This window comes from Acanthaster planci, linkage group LG08, assembly GCF_054643075.1.
Source record: "Acanthaster planci isolate LZ-2023a linkage group LG08, COTS_SCS, whole genome shotgun sequence".
Classification (NCBI taxonomy): Eukaryota; Metazoa; Echinodermata; class Asteroidea; order Valvatida; family Acanthasteridae; genus Acanthaster; species Acanthaster planci.
In genome coordinates, this window is record NC_141784.1 from 17,106,388 (window position 1) to 17,125,489 (window position 19,102).

General features: G+C 40.7%; 1 protein-coding gene across 2 annotated transcripts; it reads left to right on the top strand.

The window, feature by feature from the left end:
- The first annotated feature begins 79 nt into the window (after window positions 1-79).
- Window positions 80-7,956, top strand: LOC110987579 (uncharacterized). 2 transcript variants are annotated; one of them, XM_022250420.2, is made up of 7 exons: window positions 80-196; window positions 1,454-1,710; window positions 2,249-2,352; window positions 3,482-4,452; window positions 4,865-4,999; window positions 5,530-5,698; window positions 6,225-7,956. In XM_022250420.2, exons 1-7 carry the CDS (start codon window positions 194-196, stop codon window positions 6,359-6,361), a joined length of 1,776 nt encoding a protein of 591 aa, XP_022106112.2. In that variant the 5' UTR covers window positions 80-193; the 3' UTR covers window positions 6,362-7,956. The 2 variants fall into 2 exon arrangements, with proteins under 2 accessions (XP_022106112.2, XP_022106111.2); XM_022250419.2 differs by lacking the exon at window positions 80-196 and adding an exon at window positions 745-849.
- The last annotated feature ends 11,146 nt before the right edge of the window (window positions 7,957-19,102 follow it).

A 19,102-nucleotide genomic window follows, 5' to 3' on the forward strand; every position in this document is an offset into this window, starting at 1 on the left:
TAATTGTCTTGACTTGATTTTTGTCAAATTACATCGTGCAGGAATAACAAACGCACAGCCCGCGCGTGCGCAATGACAAAGTAGGCTCACAAGCTTCAGAGTTTGAAAAAGTCTGCGCTGAACGAACATTTTAGGGGAGTTGTCATCCATTTCCACGCTTTTGAAGAAGTCAGAAAGTTATAAAAACAACCCTATGGTAAGTAACTGCGCAACGTAATAATGTGCTGCAACTCCTGTGAAGTTCTATCTTGGAGAATTTATAGTAGGCCTAGTCCAAAGAAATTGAAGTTTTGGCTCGGGGCGCGCGCGAAGCACAGACACAGGCGTCTGGGGCGTTGATCATGTCGATGAGCGTAGCTGAGACAAGTAGGCTAGGCTTAACGTTAAAGTGTCGTGTAGGCTAACGAAGTCAGGTTTTTTGTGGGATGAAGAACTGGGAATTTTTGGATCGATCGTGTGCATGGGTACTGGCGTCATGTACAATTTTTATCGACCGTGTCAACAGGGTCAAGGTAGGGCCTAGGCTAGACACCTGAGGCCGATTGAATTAGGCCTGAATTAATTTTGGGCTCCCCTAACGTTAGATGGCCACTCCTACTTAGGCCTAGGCCCTAACTTTGCATGGTTCCTAATCTTCGATGCCGTTTGTACGACTTAGTCTAAGGCGGGGACATGCATAGGCTAATAAATGAGTGAGGGCGCTGTTCATTTTCTAACACAGTTTAATTGTGATTAAAATTGTCTTTTTTTCTGCACGCTATGGCCATGCTACCGATAACTCTCTACTGGCATGACTGGGGATTGTATACTTGGGGACCCCAGTTTCCCCCACATTTTCACCAGACAGAGGTAGCAGAAATTTTTTTCGCAAATTTCTTGTCTGGAATCAGACCTAGGCCTAAAATAGACTTGGGTCTATGTCCCATGGTGTGTCTGTAGAAAAACTGCAAGTTAAGTGCCAAGTATTTTCTAAAAGTCGATTCACAAATCAGTTTTCCAAGTCAAGTAGCAAGTCATTTTGTCACCAGTTTTGGGCATTAGGTGGATCACAGTACCGGCAAGAGGGGCACTTCAGAGGAACAATAGATAATTTTGATGCTTTATATTGAAATGGGAGCAGCTGCTCGCCAGGGGGGCTTAGCCCCCCTGAACCCCTTTGGTGATAGGCTTAAGACTGATAAAAATATATAGAAATAACTGAAGAAATTGGGTAAAAGACATGTGGCTGTAATTAATAATCAGCTTGTCTGTTAAACCACGATTTTTCAATATTCAGGCTTTTTTTCTGACCCAGCACCCAATTTCAGTTTTACAGTGTGGTTCTCATATAAATTTTCATTTGCAACTTAAAACAACGTGCTGGTTGTAAGCCTTGCCCTTGTGGGTCATTTTAGTGTTAGTGTCACAGTTTTTGTGCTTTTTATCTCCCATGCATTATTTATTTCATTTCTAGGAACAGGGTCAGGACAGTCAGGGCCATTATTGGATCCCACAGCATGCACATGGCATCCACCATGGCAACAGCCAAGTGCAAATGGATTACCAGGGGGACCTGGGTGAACCTGCTGTGGAAAATTTGCTTGACAGATCCGGTTTGCTTGATGAGCTTGTGTGCCAGATCTTGGATGAGGGCCCGTCCAATAAAGGACCAGAAGTGAGTGCTCTCAATGGACACGAGAACCAACCTCCTGGTGAGGCCATCCAGGACAAGTGAGTCACACTACATGTTTACCAATATGCAAAAATCCTTAGTTTCAAGATTAGAGGGTCAGTGTGGGTTATTGTTAGATATTGTGAAAGGAGCTTTCAAAACTTTACAAAGGAGCAATGAATGCAACAGAAATTATTATATTACTGTATTAATTACAGTATGTACACAGAATAACACTCCTAAAATACACTGTCTTAAAAAATTAATAGTCTTTTTTCATATCTACATTCTATCATTCATTAAACATTGGCTAATACATGATTTGTAGAAAACTATCAACTGGATGTTAATTTAAAGCCTGTTTTAAGTTAATTTGGAGTATTTTGAGAGTTTGAGTTCTTTATTTTGTTTTGTTACTATGGAACTTAATTCCACTGCATAAACTCAGTTGCCCAAGCCCAGATTTCAAGGATTAAAATCTATATTTGTGAATATTTAAGGTATATAAATATGACTAAGGGAATATTCAGTGAAGAATAGTTTTGATGTTACCGTTTTAAAATGTAAGCTAACGAAGTACTTTATCTTTTTAAAAAGCTTTCAAGCTCTGCATGTGACATCTGTAGCTGATAATGCTCCTGCCTGGGCTAAAAGCAATGAAATGATCCATGAAAATACAGGTCATCTCAAGCTGCCTCCTGGTGAGTCATGGCGGACAGTGAGTGTGAAGCCAGTTTGGTCGTCAGAGTGTAGCTATGCCTCAAGATTTGACATTTCCATCTTCAGGATAAATAATCATTTCATGCAGAGTACAGAGAGCACCAACTTATTTGACCAGCTCTTTACCTGCATAAGTTACAAAATTACCCTCCAAAAAATAGTTGTCTGTGTCAGGTACTTTAGTGCTGTAAAGGTCCAAATGTTTGTAAATTCTGTTTATTATCCTCCTTGTAGTACATGAAATCTGGAGTTTGAAGATGAGGTTAAAGTTCCCCCACTATCCTTGTGTGAGTTGTCAAAATTGTCAAACCTGGCAGATCTTGAACTGAACTGGTTTGTGTACTCAAAATCCTTAACCAAAATGAAGATCACAAACTAACTTGGGTATTCCTAAATGGTGTGAGTGTCTAGAGCAGACATTTGTATTAGTCATGGACTACAATAACTTTTCATAAATAGGTAGTTTTTATTTCTTCCATATGTTGGAAGAGGTCACCATGGTAGAACTAAATGAGTGAAGGGGTCAGTGCAGAGTATCTGCTCAGAGCTGTCAGAAAGAACTGTATGGTTACGATCCACTTAAACTTAGTCCGTAGACTAACATTGCATGAGTGTTGTAAGGCTTGGCTGTAGGTGAATTGCCAAAGTTGTAACTGTCTTGTAAGAGAGCAGATCAACAGATTAAATAGACATCATAAATAACAGATACAAGACTTAAACTTGATAGGTTTGCAGTAGCACCATGGATATATCTCTTTTAAGCATGTGGGATTCTGAAAAGAATGGGTGGTACTCAACATTTTGAACAGTATGCCCTGTCCGTTGTCAGGAGACTGCACAGGGCACCGGTGAAGCAGCTTATATAGTGTGTAGAGGGCAGTGAGGTGTGGAGAGGATGCTAACTCAGGATCCAACTGAGGGCAATGGGGTGCTGGCAATCCAGTGAGGCATGTCAGTCTCCACCATTTCTTTTCAGAACTTTACTTGCTCAGAAAAGAGATATCCATGGTGTCACTGTAAACCTATCAAGTTTACTTGCAACCTCCACCAAGAAAAGCTTCAAATCTCAGAAACAAGAATTGTCCTTTTCTTCAATTTTGTTTTGTTCAGGAATCACAGAGAGGCCCACTCATCCAGCTTCTTTTGACATGATGCACCCAGGCATCCAAAGAAGCAGTTCACAAGGGGGAATTGGATCATCCACTGTGCTTGATGAGCAGCCTATGGGTGTTGGAAAGCAGAGTGCCACCAGTACAAAAGACGTACTGGGTTACGTCCAACCAAGCCAGTTCATGAGAGGGGATCATCTTGAGGTACCATATTTTACTCGCAGGCCTGCACCAGACAACCTGCCAAGTTCGGGAGGGGACTATGGAGGTATGCCAATCACAGGGAGTCAGTATAACAGCTCGCAGACCCCAGGTGGCTTGTACCAAAGAAGCTGTGCCCTCCTCCCCCAGAGCCGTAGGAGTTCTCCAGTTGCAGAAGATCCCCACCAGTACTTCAGGCAGAGAGCCAGTGCCACAGCACAACAGGCACAGTCCAGGGAGCAGTTTCCGAGACAGACTAGGCCAGCTCCGCCGTTTCCACTCAGCGAGCAACAGCAACCAGTCAATGCCCCACTTGTACCAAACATGAATCTTAAGACCCAAACGATACAGAGGAATGTGGCGAACAGTTGGCCGGACTTTAACAAGTTTATGACAAAGGGGAATTCTAACCTTCGAACTAACTGCACAACATTCGACCAGAATCAGTTTCAAGGAAATGCAAAACCTAGAAATGCAATCTATGGACAAAACAGACCACTCAATTACCAGTTTTCTTTGCAACGCATGCCGCTGCCACAAGGACCCATTCAAGTAGCCAATCAAAATCTCGGCATGAATGGCCAATTCCAAAATGGGCAATTTTCTGCAAGGTCAGAGCTTTACAATCTGTTGGCTCACCAAAATGTGGCTGCCTGGCCACAGTTGCAACGCGCACCTCAAAATGACAACCAAAACTATTTGAGCCAGTTGCATGTTCAACTGGAATCCTGCTACTATCAGTTCTACAGTGTGGAAAAAGAAAGAAAAAAGGTCAGTTGAATCAAATCATAAGAGGTTTTTTGCTTGTTTGCTAGTTTCTTGTTGGGCTGAAAAAAATGGATACCTCAAAGCATTGTCTTTGATGGAAGCCTCGAGCCTAAAAACAAAGCTGAGTTTGCTGCATCCTTGGACAATACATTTAATTCCATTTGCCAGCTCTCTTCTCTGGGGAGAAAGAAAGTTTACAGGCATCACTGTTAGCCGTGGATCAATTCATGATCAAGGAGTCATATGCCATCCTGGGGAAAAGAATATATCTCCAGATACTTCATGTCATAAAAACAACAGATTAATAATAGCCTGAGGGACTGTGTCTCTAAAAAACCTAACCTTTCCAAGCAAATCTGTAGAAAACTGCCATTAGAAAATTCCTCCAGTTTCTTTATGTTGTTATGTTTTCCAGACTGAAATTGAGCTTTCAAGGCTAAATCCTGGAAGACGAATTTCCAGTGCCAACACCATACAAACCCCTCAGCTGCCAGACAACCCCACCAGCCTGGATAGGATGATTGTTGACTTCTACAAGGAACACAGCAGAGTAAGCACAGCACTGTATATGCCCTCTGAATCATGATCCTTTGAAGACCGACCCTGATTGAAAGGTTCAAAATCTATCTAGATAAAGGATATTTTACACCAATTTGAGGTTAATAATGTGAAATACAGGTAATGCCAAGTCTTCGGCTATAATTATCTTACGCTTACAATCAAAATTAAAAACTGTTTTTCATGTTATCACCTTCAAGGTGGAGCTAAGTTAACATGCTACCCGGAAAAAGGTGTATTATATTTTGTAGATGTAACACAGTTGTTTTTATTTCATATTACCGAAGGAAAAATTTACATTCGGAAAAGATGTGCAAGTAAAATTATATAAAAACCACAAAGAGAAAAATCACACTGAGTATGACCAGGGATAGCTGATGAAAGCTTTACAACTTATTTCCAAAGTAGTCCCTAATAGAATAACTGATTTATTATAAAGTTTGCTATAAATTTTGGAAAGGTATTTTAGAGCAATGGAGTTGCCTTTTTCGTTAAGTATCTGATTTCTGTCAACGTCTGCAGGTGTACACACTCATGAGCAAGATTGGTGGGCTTTGTGCTGAAGCTCTGCATCCGAGCATTGATGCCTGCCTGGACAACTGGGTGGAGGCCATACAGGAGGCGTGGCTCAAGCGCAGGGAGGAGCTTCAACGTGCTCAAAATGGCAATACAGAGCATCCAGAACAAAGAGGTTGGACCCTAACCTCAGTTGATCACTGTGTACCTTTCCTGCTTACCTTTATTTTAAACTTTTTTAAAAAGGCTTCATTGGGACAAGTGTGAAGAATCCAAGTCTGTCAATTTCTAAGCTGAATCGCATCCGAAGCACACAGTTTTTCACTTTCTTGTAAGAATTGCTCCAAATCGTGCAATGTTATAAATAATTTCCTGAAAATCTTCAGTATTTAAGAAATGACTTCGTTCCTAGCATATCCAAATTGTTAGCGGTCACACCAAATAAAAATTTGTAATAAAGTAAGTTCCATACAAAAATATTTTCAACCCATGGACACTGAAAAATTTCCAACTGTCAGACTGAATAAAGTAGTCTTGCTTTCTGAGAATTCGCGTTTAAATGTTGTAAATATTCCATTTGTTTTAAATATTCATCTGAAAAGTTAAACAACACCGTGAAACAAGACTTGTCACAAGCCAAGGGAACACGTGTCAGTGCTACAGTTAAAAAGACGAGACTCTACCTTTTCTTATTTGTGTAGGAAATATCCTGGTGGATGTCCTTCAGAAGCTGGCAAAGGCAACCCGCAGCATTCGGACTGCCCTGTGGTGTGCTCTTCAACTGTCCAAGGCAAACAGGCTGTCTCAGAACGAAAACAGCCCATCACCTCTGGACTAGAAATTGGAGGCAGTCTCCCAAAACCAATTGGAGTTGCAATTTATTCAAGTTCCATTTTGGCAAAAAATGGTCTAAATGGATTCAAGTTTCACTTCATACATTAAATGTATGATTCATGCCTTTTGCATTATTACAGTTGAAACCATGACAACAGGCAATGGGACCACTAAATTGGCCATTAGATGTAATTATGACATTTGGGTCCATTTTCCAAATAACGGTGATCAGTCGCTTTTGTATTGTGATATGTGTTTGAAAATGCACCTGCAGAAGTAGTTTCATTGGTGCTTTGGCCACATTTCTGGGCTGTCGATAAAAGTGGTGATTTGAGCTTTCTTCATCACCGTGATCTTTAATGGAACAGTGAAATAATTTCTTGAAGTGACCCCATTTTATTGGCTTTTCGCTGTGAGTTGTTCGAGATATTATGGTCCAGAATTTTTATGAATCAGCGTTACCATACATCTGTAATTCAGGAAAAAAATTTCTTTAGGAAAAATGTTGAACACTTGAATTATTTAGAATGGTTTTGGGAAAATAATATTAGTGAGTGTTGATTGTATTTTTATGTGATGCAGAGGTGATTGCTATTGTTTCCCTTTGGTGTCTGCCGAAAGGATATTTTCTACCCTAGAATAAATTATTCCTTAAGTTATAGCTGTAAACTTAATTTGCATCGTGACGATAAGTAGTATATTTATTGTTGCTTCATTCTAATACCGTTGAGTTTGAAATTTTGCATTTAAAATCAGTGATCGTAGATCTTGATTAATGTTGTTGACGATGAGAAATTATTTCTGCTTACAGGGTTTCATGTATCCATGAGTTTTTGTTTGCCAAAACACAATAGCCGAGAAGAGATCACAGAAAGAAATGACTTACATTGGTATGAAGATGAATTTAAAACAAAACGAACCACATACTTCAAAGAAGATATCACAAGCAGAATTTGAAATTATTCTTTATGACAATTTAAAACATGCTTTGAAACTGTACAAAGTATAAGTAATGATATATTCTCTACCGAGCAATGCAATTCTGAAAAAAACAGCAGTTTCAGGCGAGGCTTTCACCTGTTGTGAAGTACAGGGAGGCATTTGCATTTGCAGTGCAATCATGTTTTAATAGGATAATTGTCGCTGAAGAGAAATCATTTCCAAGTGTATTTATGAATTCAAAACGCAAATGTCAGTCTTTGTAGCACATATTACTTGTCAATAACCAGCATAATCCGTTGTCGTTTCTTTTCAAGTTTAAAGTGACGTATTTATCTGATTAATGTTGTTTGTATAAGTTGCTTTGATGGAAGAAATTTGTAACATTCATATCACATTTTGATAAAACAAGTGGTGATAGCTCTGATCAAAGATAGTCAAGATAACGTCCGCTATAAGAGGAAAAGTTCCGTAATTCTAATTCGCTGTAGTTCTGAATGAAACGTGCTATTATTGAGAAATATTGAAGATTACAACAGTGAAGATTAATGAATTATTGGTTTTAGATCTTTGAAAACCCTGCTCTTGCAATGCCTTTATACTAAAGTCCAACTGCTGACCCTTGTTTCACTGTTGAAATTAAATATGTGTTGTAACGGAGTTATTTCCCTTGGTTTTGTGGATGGTTGCTTTTGTAAACAAAACTGTGGAACAGTTGTGAAACCTTATAAACCGTGCAGGGTCAGGAGTTTCCCTTTTTGAAGCTCAGTCACCATACTTTTATCACTGTTGAACTTCTTGAGCGCCATTATGGTAATTAATCGCACCACTTTCTTGCAATGATCATGACTAGAATACCTTATTCCAATTCCAGACACAATTTTAAGTTGAACAATGAAAAATATTAATACTCGCAAAAAACAGGAAAAAAATGATACAGAGCCTTGGAGCCAACGGCATTTAAAGTAACATGAACCTAAAAACTTATCAGTTTCTTGCACTTTGCTTGTATGCTTTGATAAAAGCCGCCCCCTATCGTTTTGATTTGTTATTTTGGCATAAATTTATCTATTACAAGGGTAATTGAATCACCACTAAACTGAAAAGATGCAAAAAAAAAAGAAAAAAAAAGAAGAAGAAACAACTCGGTTCACAAGAACAGAAAACAAACACAAGCTTAGTAATTTGTGCTTTGCTTAATGAAGCCCGTGGCTGCCTTGTTCTAGGGTTCATTTAGGAAAGATGTAACATTCCTTGAATTTCACTGAGCTTAATTCGAAGGTCAATTGGAAAACGGCAAGAGGCTTTAATCAGATCAGGAAAGGCACTACGTGGTAAAGTGAAATGCCAATATGAAGACTTCGAATGGGCTGAGACTACACTCATTCGGCAAGGATACTAATATGCAAAGTATGAATCCATGTATAATTGTACGCAACATACCCCACCTTGTCGTATTCAGATGCTCTTGGTGCTAATAACTTATTCATTCATAAAGCGCAAATACAATATGTTCAAATGTGCTGTTGGTACCATAACATATCAAACTACAAGGAAGTCGAACCAAAGGCATTAAGTGCGCCTCACCACACCTAAATCTGCCCAACGATCGCATTCAGAGATCGTGAATAGATACAGGCAGGAAAGCTTAACAACCTGGAGGATAAAAACCCTCGTGGCACAGGAGAGAACGGACGAACGACTAATCACATAATATTATGGCCTGGGCCGGGAATTGATCCCGGCACCACAGTGGCGAGAGGCAATACTTCTACAGTACTTTTATACTCAGCAGGGTACATAAATCTGGACATAATGGTGAAGAAACTTTGCACGTGCAGTGTAGGTGCAAATCAGTGCTTACGAAGATACCTCAGTACAAGTAAAGAGGCATCATGAAGTTTATAAGGCTGCCTGCTCCAACTGCACTACCTCTAAACACCTTATATGATGGTGACATAAGATACTTTCAGGGAGGGCAATGTACCAAGTGACTGTGCGAAGGAAGAAAGAATAACAATAGAGCTGGATTGGATTGGTATCTATTGGTATTTGTTTGGACGATAATTCTTTGGATGAAGGAACCAATGGAGTAAGACATAGGTCAGGGTTTACAGCGACAATCTGGTGTCGGATCTTATACAAAAAGATGTAAACTAAAGTTACATCCTTCTTCTAGAGATGACCGTTGGAGTTCTTTTAACATGGCTGTCATATTAATACCAAACCTTGCGGCTTGGCGCTGAATGTTTTCAGTTCTAGAGATATCCTTCTTGGAGTAAGGATTCAATATGGTGCAACATAACAACGTGGTGACGAACTAGGGAGAGGTAGGCTTGTTCTTTAATCTTGACGGGAGCCTAACCCCCCAGGGTTTCGTCTTACTAAACTCAGGATTCTGTTGGCTCTAGTTCACCCATTGATATGCTTTGACAAGGGCACGTTGGTGGTAAGTGTTGGTAGGTTTTCTACTATAGTATAGGGGTGCTGTTTCATGGTATTGCGGCGAAAATTTTCATGGTATGGCATTTATCGGTGTTGAATTGCATCTGCCAAGTGATGACCCATCGGTGAAGGCGATCCAGGTCCAGACTTCTTGAAGAACTGTGGTATCTTGGGGTATGTTGATAGCTCTGTTAAGAAGACAGTCATCTGTGAAGAGGCTGATCTTACAGGTAGTTTTATTTCCACAGGGTAACCTTATCAGTTATAAACTGCTATTCTTAAGGGCCATGATAAAATATCAAAACGCAATACAAACTAATCAAACTAATTTAAACAATTAAAACAGTAAATGTATTTTGTTTTAAATAAAACAAAAAATAGCATATAGAATCATCGAATAAACAAATATATATAAAAATAAGTAAACACAAAAATTATTTCAAGACAATAAAGTAAAACAACCCGGTAAAACATCAAAATAAGAACCAAAAAGTAGGGACAGAAAAATATTTATGAACAGGCCCCAATTAATGCTGATGTTAAACTAATAATTTATGTTATGGTAATCAACTATAGCATTTAATTTTAAAAATCAAGGAGGTTCGATAAAAGTAATCAGCAATTAAAATTTCGTAACAATGATTAAATAAAAAAAACTAAAAACTACATGAGACACTTGAATTTATAGAGGGACTCCGCCTGCCTTTGCGGGGTAGTCCACTTAATTCCACCCCAAGGTCCCTAGAATTGGAAGGTGTGTTTGCAAGCATTGGTCTTAGCCTGATATGACATGCAGAATGAGCCATTTGACAGCGATCGCGTGCCAAACGAGTAATTTGGAGGTTCGAAGCGAGAATCTCGCGCGTCGATTGTGCAGCTTAACAAGTCTCTCAATATTGCCGTTAGAACAATTGGACCACGCAATGCTACGATAATCGAATAAAGGCAGAACTATAGCACAACTAGGCATTTTAAAGATCGAAGCAGGAAGACACGGTTTAGCGCAACGTCGAAGAAAGCCTATTTTTTTGCAAGATTTTCTTAGCAACAAGGTTGATGTGATCCGACCATGATAGCGACTCGTCCAGCATAACCCCCAAGTATTTCAAACTATTGACACGCTCCAGAGTCTCTCCGTTTGAAGCAATTTGAATAACCTCAACGTGAGATAAGCGACGGTGGGTGCTAAAAACCATGAACTTTGTTTTGCTAACATTCAGGGTGAGCTTGTGTTCGTGTAACCATTTACACAACTGCTCCATGCCTGTCATCATTATATCATTCAGAAACTCTCTGGAGTTCCTTTGAACATCAGCAGTGTATCATCTGCATACATATCTATTTTGCTGTAATGCTTGATGGGAGAGAGTTAATAAAAAACAGTAAAAAGCAGAGGACCTAGTATCGAACCTTGTGGGACTCCGACTTGAACACTTGCAAAGTCTGATAAAACATCGCCAAATTTGGTAGCCTGTACCCTTCCACTTAAATAAGACTCGAACCATTTCAACTCAAGGCCCCTGACTCCACAACCGTGTAGTTTTGATAGAAGAATGTCATGGTCGACGGTGTCAAATGCTTTTTTCAGGTCCAGAAAAGTGGCACCTGTAATGTTATCAGAATCCATGTTATGCAAAATGAAATCAGTAACATCAAGAACGGTAGTCTGAGTAGAATAATGCGGTCTGAAACCCGACTGCCGGAAGAAATGCCAAATGGAAGGTCGTTTATAAATGACAAAAACAGGAGAGGGCTGAGAACTTTCCCTTGAGGCACACCTGAGGTTACAGGTGCCCAATCAGAGGGGCTGCCATTTATGACAACTCTCCGCGATCACTTAGTCAAGACGTTTTCCATCCATGTCAAAAGAGGGCTTGTGATACTATAATGGTGTCGTTTAAAGAGGAGACACTGGTGCGGCACTCGGTTAAAAGCCTTTGAAAAATCTAAGAATATTCCATCAACCTGGCCACGGTCATTAAGAGCTTTGGCAATATCTTGTGTAGTGATAAGAAGTCGAGTCTCACATGAACGCCCATGTTGGAAACCGTTATTGAGCATTTTGTGAGAATAAGGTGATCGTCAAAATGACCCGTTATTGACTGAAAACTATTAAGTTCAATGATTTTGTGTGACGGACACAGGGCGGTAGTTGGATGGTGTGCTTCTGTCAAGGCTTTCTTATACAGGTAGATGGGAGACATGTTAGCAATTCCCAACGCCAAGGGAACACATCCCGTATCTGGTGACTGTTGAAAAATGCAGCTTAAGATTGGAGAGACCGCCGCAGCTAAGTATCTTCAGAAGCAAAAACTGAGCAGAATTGCTCATGTAAGATGGTGGCTTTACTCTCACCATCAAAAATCACTCTAGACCCCTTTTTTGTGGGGAGACACCAGTGAAATCTTCTGGATTTGTCTTCAGGATTATTCAATATCTGGTTTTGAGGCCCGTTTGTGTTGATTTTCTGTGTTCTTTGAATACAATCCAGTCACTGGGTTTCTGAGTTGCCTTCGCCTTGTACAGCCGTTGGTTTTCTTACACGTTCAACGTATTCCTCTATAGTAATCCATGGGTCAGAGCGCTTGGCTCAGGACATTTTTGATGGAACATGATTCTCCATGAAGATTTTCTTTAAACATTTCCCAGTTTGCAGACACTGATATGATTTTGAAGTTGGACTGCTTCTAAGACTGTTTAAATCAGCCATTTCGTTCTTATACATGAACACTTTCTCCGGAATCTTCCTGTTGAGTTTTGGCTTCAGATTTCAAGTAAAGGTGCATGACCGCCTTGTGGTCACTTCTACCTGGGACCACTTTACAATGATAGTTGAAATTTGGATGAGTGGTGAGAACTAACTCCAGGAGGTTCTGAGAAGCTTCTGAGAAATACTGCGGGAAAGCCAAGCCTTAAAGAGTCCTGTAATGGTCTCGAGATAAAGAGTGTTGTCTCTTCAAGCCTAGGCTTGGATTTAACGTCACACAAAGGGCGCATCTTTGGGCCTCTGGTATCGGCAAACACTTTCCACTTCCGTTACCATTGGCAACTAAATATTTCAAATGAAAATTTCTCTGAGGAAGACCACTGAAGCAAGTCAAACTTGGTGAATGTCACGGTAGTGCACGACATTTCGCTTCCAGCCTTTCGCGGACACCAAAAAAAGGCCTACTCCAAGCAGGAATCAGACGTATCGGTGCAGATAAAGTCACAAAGAATGAAAAAATAGGGCGTAACGTTGTTAAGGGGGAAATTGGGGGAAGGGGAGGGGGCAGAGGACTCACAGATGCTGTAGAGTCCCCACACTCCTCTGGCGCCCTGCGAGGGTATTTCATGGAGACCATCCGACATTTTGGCGAAGCTGTCTATTGCAGAAGAAACGTAAGCCCATAAAAAAACAAGATGGCTGGAGCCCCATTTGTAAAATGGGGTTTGAAATCTTGAGTTCGTTGGAAAGTATGCGTGTGTTTACGCTCTCTTGTGGTGTATACCAGAACAACAGGAAGTACCCCCACATTCTTGGTTCTTGTCGGGTGAGGGCCCTATGAGAAGATTTATACCCCTGCATGTCATGCTGCTTTGTGAATCGTCTCGACATTGCTGCCCCAGTCATTGGGCTTGTTTGATTTTTGATTATGAATGGGGTCGTGGGGCACGGCGTGATGTGTCCGACGCGTCAAATCCGTGTTCACTCGATAGTTAAGTGCTTTGGGTTAAATTCGTATCAGTTTCCTTATTTGTGGCGCGCAAAGGCACACACCAAAAAGAAAATTCCGAGGATTTTTAATTACAATACTGACTTTTTAGTGATTGGATGGATTGAAGTCAGATGTAAGCTAATTTATTCGCCAAGGGTAAAATTTCCCTTCACCACAGGTAAGTCGGCAACTATCAAAGACGCCGGAGCTAGCTGCCCGACTCTTTTGCTTTTACCAGCTGACAGAACGACGAAAAATTGCAATGATGCGCGCGCCACTTTGATAATGGTCGTACATAAGCTCCCCAAGATAAAACAAGGCGCATTTTAAAGGCGTCCCAGGGCAGATACTGCGCGAAGTGAGGCCTGTCATTATCTGCGTTCATTACACCCCGGAGTCACCCCCACGGTACCCGCCGCAGGGCAGCAAAAGCAACAATTCTCACTCACAAAAATATACGTGACCATCAACACTTGCCTGATCACACTCCCACCCACAAGTTATTATCAATCACCACTCTTTCACTATTCGCCATCTTTGCACCACTTTCCCAATTAAACTGGACCGCGCGTGCCCGCCAGTCATTTCTGGTGCATAATGCCTTGCCACGCGTCGCTGCTAATGATCACGGGCGGCGATTTGGACGGATGTTTCCGGCACGCGACATGCAGTGGGAGCAATGTGAAGTTGCTTGGGGCCAACAAAATGTGCAGCTATGCCCATAATGGCGGGGAATCTGCAGAGTTTACTAAAATCGAGTGATAGAGCGCCGGGAAACAACAAGCGATGAGTTGTAATTAGCCTTGAAGAACCAGCAGACATAATGGTTTTCGTTCAACTCTTGCACAGAATGTTTGAAGTGGTAGAGAGCCCATTTATGAAAGGACATTTTGCGTCCTTCACCCTAAGAAAAGTTGGAATCAGTGCAAAAAAATCAGTTTCTCTTCACATGTCTTTAATATCTTACAATGAATTATTTACATTATTACATTATTTATGACTTCGTTTTATTTACCATGTACCGTAGCATGTATGATTTGCGCAATTAGTGTCAAGGCATGCAGTAAAATTGCCAGTAGATATATTCGCTCTTCGCCCAGAGCCCAAACAGAGTGCTAGGAAGGGCTGACGGCCTTGCACAAATTAAATGAAGGAATGCGTCACACAGGGTCACAACGAACGACGCGCAAAGCATTGTGGGTAAATTTCCGCCAAGCGCGAGAGCTCGTTCAATGTGGCGGTTATCATTTCGGTATTTTTTCTTTCTCTTCCTTGTTGCAGAAAATATTCTTACTACACTTTATTAGTTCATCCAGAATTGATCAAGGTAACCAATGATTTGAAATAATATTGCCTGCATTGCCATTGGCTGACCAAAACTTAAAATAACTCTTGCTAACACAAAGTGATAACTTCGTGGTTGGAGGTCGTGCACAAAGTAGCCAATCACAGTGCAAAGCCATCGGCCCTTCCCAACGCACTGTTCGGGTGCTGGGTGACGAGCGAAATAGATGTAAAGAATGCCCTTCATAAAATCATAACTTCAACAATCCGCCTTGGGCAGAAGCGACCCTATCGGTAGAAATAGCCATGTTGTTCGGGAATTTAATGTACAATATGGGGCCAAGGGGGTCCCCCTGTATTGTGTCTTCTTTTGCGTTGACGGAATCTTTGGAAATCTTTTCAGATTTTCGGGGGGGGGGGTGAAGTAGGCACAATAGCCTAAGGGTATATAGCTTATGCATCACATCAGGGGGTCCCCCTTTATCACATAATGCTGGGTATATGATCGGGCGTGCATTTCCTAGTCGTTCGTGAACCAGCGAAGTGCAGTACCGACCAAAGTAGCCGCGTTTGCTAATTGCGCCCTCTCTCGGTGCACCTCGGACCTCAAAGAGCCTGAAAGGTGACACCAAATGACACGCAACCGAAACACTTGGATAGGAAAACGTGCCAAATTGTTTAGAATCTGCACTTATTTTTCTTTCATTTACTTCTTTATTTTAAAAGAACACCTCTAAAAAGGACTTTCTGACAATATTTACGAGCATAATAATTAATTCATAGATATTGAAAAACTGCCTGATTTGAAAGAGAAATTTCGCACCAAAAACTGACCTGTCACTGTCGAAACTCTTAAATACACGACGACCTGTGCAACTCGATATACTTGTACATAGATTTATGGTAATTTAAGCCAAAAAAGAAACAAAAAGGGGAACAAAATAAGCTCAGCAGTTTACAATTTTTTCAGGAAAAATCTGCGTTTATTCAACATTGGTCTCTTTGAAGGTAAAAGAGCGAAAAACTCAAAAAGGGTGAGTCCCTCATAAATTCACCCCAAAAAAGTAATAACCACTTTAAGAAGAGTATGAAAAGCAGTCTAAAAAGAGTGAAAGCCACTCCACAAGAGTGTAATTTCTACTCTGTGAAGGAGCGGTATGAAGGGTGATATGAAAAAGAGTTGTCCTTTATGATGTCCCTTCCTTTTGAGTGATTTTTCACTCTTTTGTTGTTACTGAGAAATGGAAGTTTCATAGGCTCAAAAATTTCAAACTGTGTTTTTCTTTTTCATGCCAAACGACACCCTGGATCACCAATGGCAATAACACCCATGTATTTTCAGTCTGGTCGACGGTCCACCTTTTGCCATTCAAAATCATCTTATTCGTTGAGGGGGATGTAGGAAGATTGCGAGTCATTTGACAGTGGCCCGTGAACATGGACAAGAAATAAAAAAATCCCAATGGCCAAAACATTAACGTACGAGCTTTGGGGGATTTTTGATGAAATAAAAAATGATATTTATGAATGAAAAGAAATATGTGTTTGGCCGGTATTAAAGAATACGTTTAAGACTGGTCTTAAACACGTATATTTAAGATTGGCCAGGAACATGATTATTTACCCTATTATTACTTTATCAACGTTTATTGATTGCGATACAGTGGTCTTCTCGTCCATACTCATGGTAGGATTTCAATTGTGAATGTCTCATGCTTAATGCAACTGTTTTGTCTTTAAGTCTACTTCTCCGTGATTATGAAATTTTTTTCTCAGTATTAATCAATTTTTTCCCTGACCCGTAAACTGGGTCACTGTATTACAATAGGTCGCCAGTGCTGTATGGGTAGAGTCCACTAATTCAAGCCCCATTGAAAACAGTGTAAAATCAGCACCGTTCAGGGCCCAATAACATACACGCCAACATCCCTGAGATTTCTGAAACACAAATGCAATTCTTCTCTGGTCACTTATCTTTCAATTTCTTTTCAAATTTTTGTGGGTTAACCAATTAGATTTTTAATTATTCCCACAAAACAAAATCACCCCCCAAAAAGTGAATTTTCCGAAGTCTGATTGCAGCCATTTTTCAAGTGGCAACCCTCAACTTTCTTGGGCACTTAGGACCATTTTTCAACCGTAATTTTTAGCCATTCTGCTCTCATATGAAAGCTCCAAGACCCAGGGAGTTGATCCTGGCTAGGATTTACACAATCTCACCATTTTGGGGGCCAAATAATCTCCTTTTTCAAAAGATACTGCGGGGGCACTTTTAATGCTAATGAGCTGACCAGAAACTCTCACTTTGAATTAGTGGTATGCACCCATATAGTGTAGCTCGCTGGCTCCAGTCATTTCCGGGCGATAGCAATGGCACTAATTTTTAATTGAATACAGAGTGTCTAGTTCTCTTGACGATGAGTTGTACACAGTGGTTTGACTCTAATCGTCACTGACAGAAGGCGTCCATTTGAAGAGAGAAAATCGATTGGAGAAACATCCACACCCGCGCAATTAGGTGAGGGTGTGTTTGATTGATTTCACAAAATAATGTGGAAAATTCATCAGTTCAGTGACAGCACTTTTAAGCAGAGAAATCCACAGTTGTTTGTCTGCATGGTGTGGCAGAAATAGAAAACGACCGCGCATGTTCCGGCGCGTTGTCATGGTCTGACTGTTTGGGTTTGCTTATTCCCATAAGCAGATCCAATAGAAAATATAAATTGCATTGTGTTCTAAAGCGGACAGGCAAACGTCGTGTGTGTAAAGCCTGGTTTCCATATCGACGTAAGAAGCGCAGAGAGCAACGCAATCAAGACGCAAACTGCAACGCAGACATATGGAAACATGTCCAACGGAAGTATCGCGGATAACCTAGACATAACGCAAACCAGCCCTAGACGGATCTGCAAAGTTGAGCCCGGTTTAACTTTGCCGACTGTCTGCGTCAAATCGCAGAGTAGGCCTATACAAACACGCACGCCGGCATGACGGGCGTACAACGATGTTTCTCTCGCTTAGTACCACTCATTTTGTTCATTTTGTCCATTTTACTAGCATATGCAGCCCCAGTCGTCAAGAAAATAGCTGACCATTAACAAACGACATCAAACTGGAGTATCAGTTTGGCTCCAAGAGGCAACATTGCCACCTAAAAAGGCATTTTTTGCGAAACTTTTCCGAGTTTTGAACGCCATTCTGTTTAATTTTTTTTTGATGGCATGACGTCGCACCGCGTCTCTTCTGCGACTGTCTGCGTTACAAACGACCATATGGAAACCAAGCTTGAGTTGGAACGTCGTGTGTATGAGTTGTAAGGTCGCGTTTATGACTTCGAACGTCGTGTTTGTGAGTTTGAACGTGGTGTATGTAAATTGCAAACGAAGCGTGAATTCGAACGTCGTGGTTGTGGGTTTGAGTCGACCATGTCGATGGAAATGGCTTATCAAATAATGTTAACGATGAGTTCATTTCTTTAAAACTAATTTTGGAGCACCTTAAAATACAACATTTTCGAAAAGGATATTGTCATAATCAGCATGAATTTGGGGATTCAATAATGTGTACCGTACTCCATCATTCCACACAAATCATCGGGAAAAACAATCACGCGTCAGTCCAGTCACAGTTTTTGATAAACATAGACTGGTTTCCCTGCCATAACAACTGTTTGTCAGCCACCACACACGCAACATGTAGATTGTTGGGGTCTGGGAAGCAGACTTGTGTAGACAGTACTGCGTGTAGTCTACGCAACCAGGCGCCGGGCCAATTTCATGAAGCTGCTAAGCACAAAAATTTGCTTAGCACACTATTGTCTTGCTCAGCAAAAACAGGTTACTAGCCAAAATTCCATGTCTTTTGTATAATAAACGAACATCAGGTGAACACCAGTCACAAGCTATGTAAAACACATGTACACTTCGGTTGGTAATCCTGTTTTAATCAAGAGAGAAAAAAAATTACAAACTCACACAAGTGTGTATTTGCCTGCAACTGGGGACCCCCTATTGTTCCTCTGTTGTTTGTACTTATAACTTTTTTAGAAGACCACCCATATGTTTTTTTACACAGTTGTCAATCGGGGACCCTTTGTAATCGAGGACCTTATTGTCCTCTATTGTTCAGGGTCCCCAATTAAATGCAAAAAACAAACTCACAACCACGACATTCAACCTCACAAACACAACGTTCGAACTCACAAACACGACGTTTGCCTGTCCACTTTAGAACACCATGTAATTGGACTCATTACTGTACTCATATATCGACTTTGCTTCCTTTTCCTTTTGCAGGGCTATATTTTAGTACTTATATCATAGAAATGGGACTTGGCTTGGTATATATCGCACAGTCCTTTGATCCTTAAGGAAAGTCCT